The sequence below is a fragment of the Globicephala melas genome, chromosome 13 (genome assembly GCF_963455315.2).
Source record: "Globicephala melas chromosome 13, mGloMel1.2, whole genome shotgun sequence".
In the NCBI taxonomy this organism is placed as follows: domain Eukaryota; kingdom Metazoa; phylum Chordata; class Mammalia; order Artiodactyla; family Delphinidae; genus Globicephala; species Globicephala melas.
This window is the reverse complement of record NC_083326.1, coordinates 82,708,963-82,721,367: the sequence shown is the minus strand read 5'-3', so window position 1 is coordinate 82,721,367 and position 12,405 is coordinate 82,708,963. Positions and strand designations below refer to the sequence as shown.

Genomic DNA, 12,405 nt, shown 5'->3' with positions numbered 1-12,405 from the left:
TAGGTATGAGCTCCCACCACTGAAACCTAACCCTTCCATTGTCAAGTGTCATAACCAGACCATCTACTTGTTTTCAAAGTTAATTCTTGCTTTTAAAAATATCAGATATTCTTGGTGGGCATATAAACTGGCACAATCTTGGAGGGAAATTTGTAATAAAGTTGAAAATATATATTTATGTCCTTTAATAGAGAAATTCCACTTTCATACACTTCACAAAAGTAGCAAAGATACACATATAGGATGTCCTGTAACAACTGCTTGTAATATTTAAAAATTGGAAACAAATACTCATCAATAGGAGGCTGGTTAAATAACTTATCCAAAGGAATACCATAGGATTCAACGGATATGAGGAAGAGCTATATGTCCTAATCTGAGAAGACATTATTTTGTTAAGTGAAGGATACATGCTATAAGATAATGTACAATTCTATTTTTCATAAACTTTTAAAAATGCATGTTAGTAAATGCATAAGGAAAAAAAAAAGAACAATATAGGCCAAACTCTTAACAGTGATTATCCCTGATGGATGGAATTATGTGGGACTTTGATTTTAATATGTTCCATCTGAATTGGAAAAAGTAGTACATTTAAAAATTAAGAATCAGGTTAGTATAGACAAATCGACAACTGAAATGCCTTCTAAGCCCTATTAATAAGATAGGGATAGTTTAATCTGTTATACAGAATAACTGAAATCTCAAGAAGAGCTTTACATACAATAATTTTAAAGTCATTCCCTGAAATTGTAAAGGTCACCTAAATTTATTCAGTGGGACTGCCTGAGGCAAGACGGTCACTATCACACAAGTAAAAATCAGCAATGCCATATGTAAGCACAACGATTGTGAAATGAGCCTGACATAATTAGAGCTATTTCAATTTCAGAAAAGGGGTCACGCCATAAAACAACAGAAAAAATCTACCAGGAGTTCAAATTAATAAAGAAGACGGAGTGTGTGTACCTCATTCTGGATTTGTAGCACTCCAAACTGAAGAATGGCATAGTTTTGTTATATCAGAGTGCAGGTAGGTCACAGCTAGTTAGAGCTATGAGCAGCCTATGGTCCCTGACTTGCAGGTTCAGGATGGTGACAGCCAGGGACATTACTCCCCACCATCCACAAGGACAAAGAACTAGATCCCTGTCTGGTGAGGAAATGCACTAAGCAGCCTCATTATCGAGAACTGAGATTCCACCCATCTGTCACAAACTGGATAAGGATTACAGCACCCTTGGTATTTTAGGAGCAGTACTTATTATCTGACCTTGAGCAGGGCACCTAATATGGGTTTGTTTTCTCATACATAAATTGGTTATAATATACAATAAAAAGTAAACGTGATGATGTGTGGGAAACCACTTTGAAACTAATAATGGGCCGGCAAATTTAATATCTAAATTTATCAGACAAAAACAACTGAGATATAAATTATAAATCATTTGATCCTCCTCATCACAGTAAGCTGTATCTATAAATAACATTTGGTCTCAGTTTTTTAAAGTTATTAAAAAAAAATTCTCCCTAAATCATACTTTTCACCAATTTTTAATTTAAGATCAACTTGCCCCTAACTTGATCTGATTTAGAAGTTTACTTGCTCAGAATATTCCCAAAGTTCCCTTATCATGTGAATCGTCTGGAGCTTCTACTAAGACCAGTTTCCTGGGCCTCAGCCCAGACCTGCCGAGTCAGAACCAATATAGAGGGACCCAGGAATCTGTATTTTTAATCAAGTGCCCCACGTGATGCTTATCATGAGGCAAGTTGAGGAAACACCAAAGAGTGAATTAAAAAGGTGATATCGGGCTTCCCTGGTGGAGCAGTGGTTGAGAGTCCGCCTGCCAATGCAGGGGACACGGGTTCGTGCCCCGGTCCGGGAGGATCCCACATGCCGCGGAGCGGCTGGGCCCGTGAGCCAGGGCCGCTGAGCTTGCGTGTCCGGAGCCTGTGCTCCGCAACGGGAGAGGCCACAACAGTGAGAGGCCCATGTACCGCCAAAAAAAAAAAAAAAAAAAAAAAAAAAAGGTGATATCATAAGAGAATTTAATCTGGTTTGGACTTATTCAGTTTGAGGTTGAGCAAAAGAAAACATCAGAGGTCATGGGCCACATGTAATAATCACTGTTATCACTGTGTTCTCACATTAGCATTACCGGTTTGTTAAGCTAACAGCAAAAATACCAATGAAATTTAAAGAATTACCTGCAATATTCCAGAATGAGGCTTGTATCCATATCTATATTCTCCACAAGAGCTTTAATGAGGTCTTTCTTGGTGAGAAAATGTTGCCTAAAAACTGGCTGGAAAGAAATCTAGAAATAAAAAGAGCAAAACAAAAACCCTGCTAAACTGAAATGTATCAGACTAAGGGCACTGTTGTGACCTGCCCTTTTACTATCCATTTTTTTAGAGAAGCATTTTTCTATAGCTTCTTCAACTTTTATTTTTATCATACTACCCAACTTGACCATCACTCTGAAATTTCAGGTATATTTGGCTAGAGGTCCAAAATCTCTCTTAGTCACACTAACCCCTGGCTCTTCAGTAAAGTTTGGTAGTTAGCAACAAACAGTCCCATTACTGCATAGGAACGAGGCGTCAAAACATATACCATTTCTACAATGGTTACATTCCTGATATGTCAACTATTTGCAAATAAAATAAAATGTTTTACATTCATAGTAAAGAAAACAGGATTTTGTTGGTTTGTTTTTGCAAAGTGAAAAATAAGGGCCACTTACTTCTCCCTGGTAGGAGTTGCTGAAGCTTAGTACAATGTATATACATTTTAATATTATCTTTAAACAAATAGCACACAAAAAAGTATGAGGCTAAAGGGTAGGCCTGGAATACCTTAAATGTTAATTAGTACTAGATACATTCCTATAATGAGAAGGCTAAGCAGATGAAATGTCAAGCCTCTTCTAATTTCTTTAAAAATATAGCAAAAAGAAAATGAGGCAAAAGGTCCTTATTTCTTTGAAAGCACCAATGCGTGTAATAACTAACTAAAACTTATAAGTCAGTTTATATATAGCCTCTCCAAAAGTAAAGGATAATGAGTTCTTTGTTTTAAATTTTCCAACTGGAAATAGATGAAACTTCATGGCACTTGAAGAATACTCACACCAAGTTTACTAAGACGAATGCCCCACCGGGAATCAGTACTGAGTTCACAGAACTTAAGCTCCATTTCTATTTCCTGATAGAGACTGGCCAGCTGAGAGCCCACCAGAGATATTGCCTAAAAAATTAAAATAGAATTAAAATTGAATTGCAAATAGAAAATGTTCTAATACCCTTTATACGAAACCCAACAATAAAAACCATAACCTTCCTTTATGATAACAGCTGGAATGTTACATGTTGCTTCATACACCGTCATTACTTGTATTAATATAATACTTAGGTAATTCGGCCTTTAGTGTGATGCCATAAATTTAGTCTGGATTTCTTTCATAAGAAAAGGTCAAATTTGAGCTATCCTGCACGTAAAATGCCCACAAAGGGCAAATTTTGAAACAAACAATATCAAAGACAAGTTTTGCATCCGTTAAACTTGTCCTACAAAGAAGAACTGGCTCATGGGTCTAAGATTTCCAGTACACTAGAGTAAGCATAAGCAGTGAGGTTCTCTGGCTGAATACAGATTTAAGAAATAAAAAATGTAATCCTCTGGGTTGAGCAATGCTTAGGACCTGCATATACATTCCCTGGTGTGTTGCCAGTTAAGGAAAAGCTGGTAGAAACCATGTGTGTTAGCTTGACGTTTCTTTTGCTAAATCTTTAAGATCTGGTGGCAAAGCCAATTTTACTTCTTCCCCTAAATCTTCAATATTTCAAGAACTGAAGGTGTGCTTCCTTAGGTCATACCAATATTTTGTCGTAATTCTGCCATGCTTTATCTATGAGCTTCCATATATTTTCAAAGACTTCTTTTTGTGGTAAGAGAGTGCAGTACCCCAATGCCAAGTTGAGGTCCACCAGGCGACAATTAAATACCTGTGGGAAGAAAGCATCCAGAGAAGCAAATTCCTCACAGTCAAAACAGAATTCAGTCTCTAAAGGCTGATTTGTCACTAAATTTAGTTTTAGGTCCTACGAAAGAACAAGCATTTCATGAAAAGTTATTTATAGTAAAATAGTTCCAACTTGTTTGCTTAGTTTTAATGTCTTTTATCACTATTATAAATTTAAGGAAAGAAACTCTAACAAGTTCTATATGACACAGAACCCTTACCTTCTCTGTATTACTTCTTTTCAAGTCCCCAACATCCCCTCCCCCTCCTCACTCTTATCCTTACTGAAAAATCAGAAGCAGGAGAGAGGGGGGAGGGAGAGACAGAGAGAGAGAGAGAGAGAGAGAGAGAGACGGAGAGAGAGAGAGAGAAGGGCTTACCACGAACTAATACTCACTTTGTACAAAAGTGTTGCGGCGTTTCCCCTGATAAACATAATGGCTTTCTCTTTCAATTCCATAACAACATGCTTGGATTTAACTAATGTGGCCTCTCCACACAACTTTTAGAAAAGAACAAAAGAATTCTCAGGTCCACGTCTGTGCATAGTTTTGAAAACTTTTCTTAAATATTAAGGAACTTTGAAAATTCATCATTATATGCAAAAAGTATTGTCATTTAATCTATAATGACAGAAAGCTGGGGCTTGCAGGGGAATTGACTGGGAAAGGGCAAAAAGGAACCTTATAAAATACCCTGTACCTTGATTATGGTGTTGGTGACAAGGTGAATACATTGGTTAAAATACGTGCATTTTAATTTTGAAAGCTATACTTCAATAAAGCTGATTTTTAAAAATATTGGCATTTAGTAAATATGAATAGAGTAGTAGTAATGAATACAAGACCAGCTTCATCAGCAAGTTATCAACAGATAGTTTGTCTTCTAGAATCTTTTTAATGACGCCGTCGGGTAATAATTATAATTTGGGCCACAGTAAAACAAATAGCAGATCGATAGCAGATTGAACCAATGTGGTCACTGGGTTTGGAGTAAGAGGACTTAACACTGCAACCAAAAGCCTCAGATTATTTACTTTACCTCCCTGAATCTGAGTTTCTTCCTTTGCAAAGTGGAGTCTCTCAGGTTTGTCGTAAAGATTAGGTATGAAAATGTGTGCAAGGGCTTCCCTGGTGGCACAGTGGTTAAGAATCCGCCTGCCAATGCAGGGGACACAGGTTCGAGCCCTGGTCCGGAAAGATCCCACATGCCACGGAGCAACTAAGCCCGTGAGCCATGGCCGCTGAGCCTGCACTCTAGAGCTCGCGTGCCACAACTACTGAGCCCGCGTGCCACAACTACTGAAGACCGCACACCCAGAGCCTATGTTCCACAACAAGAGAAGCCACCACAATGAGAAGCCCACGCACCGCAACAAAGAGTAGCCCCCTGTCACCGCAACCAGAGAAAGCCCACACACAGCAACGAAGACCCAATGCAGCCAAAAATAAAGAAATACAATAAAATAAAATAAAATAAAAAAATAATTTTTTTAAAAAAAGAAAATGTGTGCAAGCACCTTGAACTATACCTGACTTTGTAGATGTTCAACAGACGTTTCCTAAATCTGACAAATTACCAATTTCCTTACAACAAAGCCAAATAGGAAAATGTGGGTTCCAAATTCCTTTGTTTGGCAGTGCTTTTTTTTTTTTTTGCGGTACGTGGGCCTCTCACTGCTGTGGCCTCTTCCGTTGCGGAGCACAGGCTCCGGACGCGCAGGCTCAGCGGCCATGGCTCACAGGCCCAGCCGCTCTGTGGCATGTGGGATCTTCCCAGACCAGGGCACGAACCCGTGTCCCCTGCATCGGCAGGCGGACTCTCAATCACTGCACCGCCAGGGAAGCCCTGGCAGTGCTTTTGTATCTGTATTTGCGCAAAGTGAAAGTAGTTGTTCTCGAAACTGTACCTTGTCACTCAAACTGGCATTCATGAAGTTTGACACAGAGTGCTGAAGACAGGTACCAAATGAACCAACTACAAATTTTAGGGCCAGCTCCCATTGGCTAGATTCCTGAAGGTTCTGAAGCAAGGCAGAGATGGAATTGATAATAGGTAACATAAGGCTGTCTCCTGTGAAATGATAAAAGTATTTTACTCGAGTACAAGTATTTTAATATTTAGATTTTTTTTAAACAAAGAAATACCATATTTGGAAATTGTTTTCAGGGACGGTCTACTTCTTCAATGCAGGTAATGGTCATAGAATTTATTCTCAAAGTTAGTAAATAAAAGAGTTAACATGAGGCTTGATCTAAACCAGAAAACAGCTAGGTACGTGGATACTGAGGTACTTTGATTGTAACTTGCCTATTTTGAGATGCTTAAATCATTAGCTGAAGAAAACCATTTCTCTACTTGGAAGACCAAATTTATGAACAGATTCATAAAAGTTAACACTATAAGCCAAATGACCCATTTTCCTGACAGTTTGGAAGAGTAACAATGTAACAGTAATAATTAAGAAACTATATTAAGGACATTACATCAGATTCATATTCAGGATTTCAAGGAATTTCTATGTTGGCCTATTTACAAAATCGTAATTCAATGGTTATACGTTTCTGATGTCAAATACCTTCACTGATGGAGCAGTATGGTAAACTTGTAGAATCGAAGGGATATCTCTTGCTTTCTACAAAAGAGAATAAAGTCAATAACAATAAGTAAAATAACTCTCTTTTAGAGCACATAGTCCCAGAGATACTTTAATATTGTGCTCGTATCAAATAATGTTCTAAAGCAACCTGTCACTTAAAAAAAAACAAAACCTTTACAGGTCTGGATGTACAGATAAGTGTACATCCAGACCAAGACGCAGAACACTACTAGCATCCAGAAACCGTCCCCTTGCCCGCTTCCAGTCTACACCCCAAGGGTAAACACTACCTTGATTTCCAATAGCATGGCCTCCTTATAGCCCGTCCTTGTACTTTACATAAATGAAATCATACAATACACATTCTTTTGTTCCTCACTTCATTTGTTCAGCATTATGCCTACAAGATTCATCCACGTTACTATGTGTAGTTTCAGTTCCAAACCTCTACCATTTAAACTTGCATGAAGCAGAAGTACACAGAAAAAAGATGACACAAATGAGATTTACCAGACAGAGGCACAAGTGATGAAATCAATTCATAGATGACAGGGAGCACCATCTGGGACTCGAGAACTATCCCATCTTCACTGAAGAAGTCACAGTAAGACCACTCCTCATATGGATCTTTATGAGTTCCAAAGGAAGTCTAAATATCAAGTCATACAGAAAAGACACAGATAAGGACACTCCAGGACACAGATTCCTTCTTCACCAAGCAGAATCCAGAATCAGATCTATCAGAGCCAAACACAATGTTGATGGTCAAATACAACCATGTAGTCTGTTTCTTCTGGTCTATGGCTTAAAATAATGCTGCTTTAAGTTAAATTGTTACTCAGGGAACTCCCCGGTGGTCCACTGGTTAGGATTTGGCACTTTCACTGCGGGGGCCAGGTTTGATCCCTGGCAGGGGAAGATCCTGCAAGCCACATGGCCAAAAAACAAAAAAAAAAAAACCAAACTGTTACTCTGGACAATGTCCAGAGATGCCTTGTTTGAGGCCCAATGTTTCAAAAGATAGTGCAAATAAAAGCCAATAAATATTACTAGAAAAGAGAAGTGGTCTCATGCCCTTAAGTAGTTCTCTGGTCTAGAGTAAGAAAATATGAGAGGTAGATTCAGTATTTTTATAAACTATGCAAGTGATTTAAAAGTGGTGTGTAATGGATTGGGTAGGGGTTTTGTTTAAGGAAAAGAAATTCAAAGCAATTTACTTTCATGAGAATTCCGCAGTCATCCATTTGGCACTGTCTGGAAAGCTCTACTGCCATTAAAGTATATTTACAGAGTTCTAAGGCATCTAGCAAAAAATCTGAAAGAAAATGGAGAAAAAAATCATTAAACTAGTATTTCATGTGTTTAGAACAACATAAACAACCTTTAAATAATTACCATTCAAAATTCTAAGGTAGGCCACAAAGCAGAGAGAAAGGTTTCCACATAGCTTTGACTACCCTAAATAATACAGGTCAACATTCTTTTTAAGCTTTACTGGAAAGTAAGATCAGATATGGGGAGGCAAGGAATTTCACAATCTTCTGAAAGCGAATATTGTCAATAGTCAGAAATGACATTGTTAATTTTGGAAATACTTTAAAATAGTAACCCCCATAGAGATTCAAATATAATGTCCCCTTTGTGAAAGAGGGATAATGATCGCTTCTCTACCTCAGTGTCCAACTGTAAGGAGACAGCATTGGACAAGTACGAAATGAAGCAGAGAATATAAAACCACGTAGATTATAAATCTTGTCACCTGGACTGCAGATGGTGGCAGCCTGGCATGCTAGATCATGTATCTCAGAAGGAAGATTTAGTCCCTCAGGGATTGCCATTGGAAAGCCATTAGCCAACATCTGACAAAGCTTCTGACACGTCAGGAACAGCAATTTTCCAGTGTTGGTGTTGCAGTGATACTTAAACAAGTCTCTTTGGAAGAAAGGAAGTGTCGGAAGTTAGAGCACTCATATGGAAAGCAGATGGATTTGCCTTTCTTGGATTAATATATAACCACTGGGGCTTCCCTGGTGGCGCAGTAGTTGAGAGCCCACCTGTCGATGCAGGGGACACGGGTTCGTACCCCGGTTCAGGAAGATCCCACATGCCACGGAGTGGCTGGGCCGGTGAGCCATGGCCGCTGAGCCTGCACGTCCGGAGCCTGTGCTCCGCAACAGGAGAGGCCACAATAGTGAGAGGCCCGCGTACCGCAAAAAAAAAAAAAAAAAAAAAAAGTATATATATATAACCACTAACAACATTTACAATGCCTTTAAATGTTTTCAGTGTGCTTCGTTTTTCAACTTGCTTGGGATACCACTAACTGTTGCACTGCAAGGTGATCGAAACTCAATGGTTTGGTTACCTAACTACACACAGTTAGTCACACCTCTTGTATGCCATCACTTTCTTTCTTTAAATAAATTTATTTATTTTATTTATTTATTTTTGGCTGTGTTGGGTCTTCGTTGCTGCGCGCAGGCTTTCTCTAGTTGCAGCGTGTGGGGGCTACTCTTTGTTGCGGTGCATGAGCTTCTCATCACGGTGGCTTCTCTTGTTGTCAAGCACGGGCTCTAGGTGCGCAGGCTTCAGTAGTTGTGGCACGTGGGCTCTAGAGCACAGGCTCAGTAGTCGTGGCGCACGGGCTTAGTCACTCCATGGCATGTGGGATCCTCCCGGACCAGGGCTTGAACCTGTGTCCCCTGCGTTGGCAGGCAGATTCTTAACCACAAGTCCCTACGCCACCACTTTCTGACCCAGGCATCCAAAACAGGCTCTCAGGGCAAGAAACCAAGAATCACATCTGTGGAAGTGAAAGGGTCACCATCCCTATCCTTGTCACCGAAGAAGTAAATGAAGGGCTTCCCTGGTGGCACAGTGGTTGAGAGTCTGCCTGCCGATGCAGGGGACACGGGTTCGTGTCCCGGTCCGGGAAGATCCCACATGCCGCGGAGCAGCTGGGCCCGTGAGCCATGGCTGCTGAGCCTGCATGTCCGGAGCCTGTGCTCCGCAATGGGAGAGGCCACAACAGTGAGAGGCCCGCGTACAGCAAAAAAAAAAAAAAAAAAAAAGAAGAAGTAAATGAAACGAGGATTCCTTTCTGATGAGCTGCGTGATTTGGGGACCCAGAACTCACCTGCATTTTCTCAGTGCCCCTTCCACGTTCCAGTCGTTCAAGGCCCTCAAAATCATCTTGGCCTCCAGCTCTTGCCGGGACACCTGCAGGGCCAGCACCTGTCGGTGCAGCTTGGACTCGGCGCTCAGCCTGTCCTCCTCGGCAGCCGCAGGCTCTGCTGGCCTCCAGGGTTTGTGTTTAGCCTGTGCGACTTGCTGAGCTTTAATGTGCTGTTCCCGGAGCTCTGCTACCAGGGAACTACTGCTGTAATCTTCAAATGAAAGAAAGACCTCGAAGTTCTCCTGTGGCAAGGCAAGCAAGACAAAGCTCCACGTCTGTCCAGGTCATCTGCGGTTGAAAACCACTGGAGTGTTTCGAAACTCTATTTTACCTCTCTCTCTCCCTTGTAAATCAAGAATTTAAGACTCTATATTTCAAAAGTAACTTATTATATAAAGGTTGGAAAAGGGGAAAATATCACTTAACCCAGGGCTTTCTCAACTTTGGCACTGCTGACGTCTTTGGGTCTGGTAATTCTGTTGTGGTAATTCTGCCCTAATCCTAACCCTAACCCTAACCCTAACCCTGAACAGAAGGAGGGAGGGATTAAGTATTAGGTTTGTGCGATTCTACCCTGGTGGCTTGAAGAAGCTAGTTTTGCTCTTTTCTGTAATAACTTCTGGTTAGCTGCTAACACCAGACCTAGAATTAATTTTTCCAACCCAATAAAAGGATCCTGCTGAAGCCCAGTGAAGGACACCAAGAGGTAGTGGGAGTGAGTGAGACCTTCTTCTTTGACGCCACACTTCAGAACAGGGTTTCTCAATCTGCCAGATGATTCTGTGCCGCAGGGGCTGCCTTTGCACAGGAGGATGTTTAGCAGCATCCCTGGCCTCTCCCACTAGACCTGGCACAAGGATTGTTCCATAAATGGTAGCACCATAACTAAACATGACTTTGCTTAGATCTAAACCATTGCTTTAAAGTACCTGAAATTTTCAAATTTAAGAAGACCGCGGAGAAGTTAACTTATGCTGACTCCTGGGTGCTTCACACAAAGACATCTATTGTTTAACACAGAAGATCACAAACTTTTGGGTTGTAGCACCTCTTTACACTCTTAAAAATTATAGAGGACACCAAAAAACTTTTAAAGGAGATATCTATCAATATTTACCATATCAGAAATTAAACAGAAAAGTTTAAAATACAAGAGCATATAAAAGTGCACATACCATCAGCCTTTAGAGCAATGATATTACCACATCATGAAGCCTCTGAAAACCCAGTATACGCTCATGCGAGAATATGGATGGAAAGAACAATTTCTTATTTTTGCTATAAATAGAGTTTTAATCTCATGGACTCCCTGAAAGGGTCTCAAGAGACCCTTGGGAGTCCATGGGCCATACTTTGAGAAACAGCAGTACAATAAACTGTGATAAATTATTTCTTCTTTACACACTTTGAGATAATACAGTTGCGAGTTAAATCTGCCGGTGTGTTAATTTCAAGTTTTCACAAAGAGATCCTCACATCTACCCAATATCCTATTTGATGAAACTTATCAGTTAGCCCTTGACAGCCCTTCTATTTATAAAATCTTTTCACGTTAGGAAGGCCCTAGAGCCAAAATAAAATAATTAATTTCAAATTTCAAATCTGAAGACAATCAGTTCAAAGTTAACAGAAATTAATTTTCAAGAAAAAGTGAACTGCCTAGAATGAAACTATATAGAAAAAAAAATTAAGACATTATGAAGTAGACAGTAATCTTTTGGGCCAGTTTCTATAGACAATTTGCTGTCTTTTGCAATATTTTGAGACACTGTGGTGCCTCAGTTTCCTCATCTGTAAAGGAGAATTATAACAGTACCCTCCCTGGGGATCTACTGTGACAAATAACACATGCAAAGCCCCATGTCTAGTACATAGTAAGTACTGAGTAAATGACAGCTGTTAGCCATCATTCCGGGCCACCAGAGTTAAATAAATAATCTATAAAGATACCGTAAACCAAAATGGTTTTTTAAAAAGGCATAAACTAGAATACAATTAAAAAACAGAGAACAGTTCCTTAAAAAGTTAAACATAGAATTACCATATGACTCAGCAATTCCTCTCCTGGGTATATACCCAAAGGAATTGAAAGCAGGAAGTTAACGGATATTTGTACATCCATGTTCAATGCAGCATTATTCACAGTAGCCCCAAAGTGGAAACAACCCAAGTGTCCATCAAGAGATAAATAAACAAAAATGTGGTAGAGCCATACAGTGGAATATTATTCAGCCAGAGACAGGAAGGAAGTTCTATACATCCTACAACATGGATGAACATTATACTAAGTAAAAAAAGCTAGACACAAAAGGACAAATGTTTTTATGATTCCACTTTATATGAAATTTATGAAATAGGAAAATTCAGAGATAAAAAGTAGATTAGAGGTTACGAGTGGCTGCGGGGAGAGAGGAATGGGGAGTTATTGCTTAACAGGTGCAAAGTTTCTGCCTGAAGGAATGAAAAGTAGATACTGGTGATGGTGATGGTTGTACTGCACTGTGAATGGAGTCAATACCGCTGAATTGTAAATAGAAAAATGGTTAAAATGGCAAATTTTACAATGTATGTACTTTACCACGATTTAAACAATCAATAATGTA

General features: G+C 39.7%; 1 protein-coding gene across 7 annotated transcripts in view; it reads right to left on the bottom strand.

Annotated features, from left to right (window-relative positions):
• KNTC1 (kinetochore associated 1) overlaps positions 1-12,405 on the bottom strand; it is a 61,598-nt gene that overhangs the window by 23,837 nt on the left and 25,356 nt on the right. For all 7 annotated transcript variants that reach the window (XM_060310328.1, XM_060310329.1, XM_060310330.1 and 4 more), the window contains 10 exons: positions 9,764-10,044; positions 8,387-8,559; positions 7,845-7,942; positions 7,138-7,276; positions 6,607-6,663; positions 5,938-6,101; positions 4,426-4,530; positions 3,883-4,011; positions 3,137-3,253; positions 2,212-2,321 (listed from right to left, as the gene is read on the bottom strand). In XM_060310328.1, the coding sequence (XP_060166311.1) occupies positions 2,212-2,321; positions 3,137-3,253; positions 3,883-4,011; positions 4,426-4,530; positions 5,938-6,101; positions 6,607-6,663; positions 7,138-7,276; positions 7,845-7,942; positions 8,387-8,559; positions 9,764-10,044 (1,373 nt within the window). The remainder of the gene's footprint in view (positions 1-2,211; positions 2,322-3,136; positions 3,254-3,882; positions 4,012-4,425; positions 4,531-5,937; positions 6,102-6,606; positions 6,664-7,137; positions 7,277-7,844; positions 7,943-8,386; positions 8,560-9,763; positions 10,045-12,405) is intronic.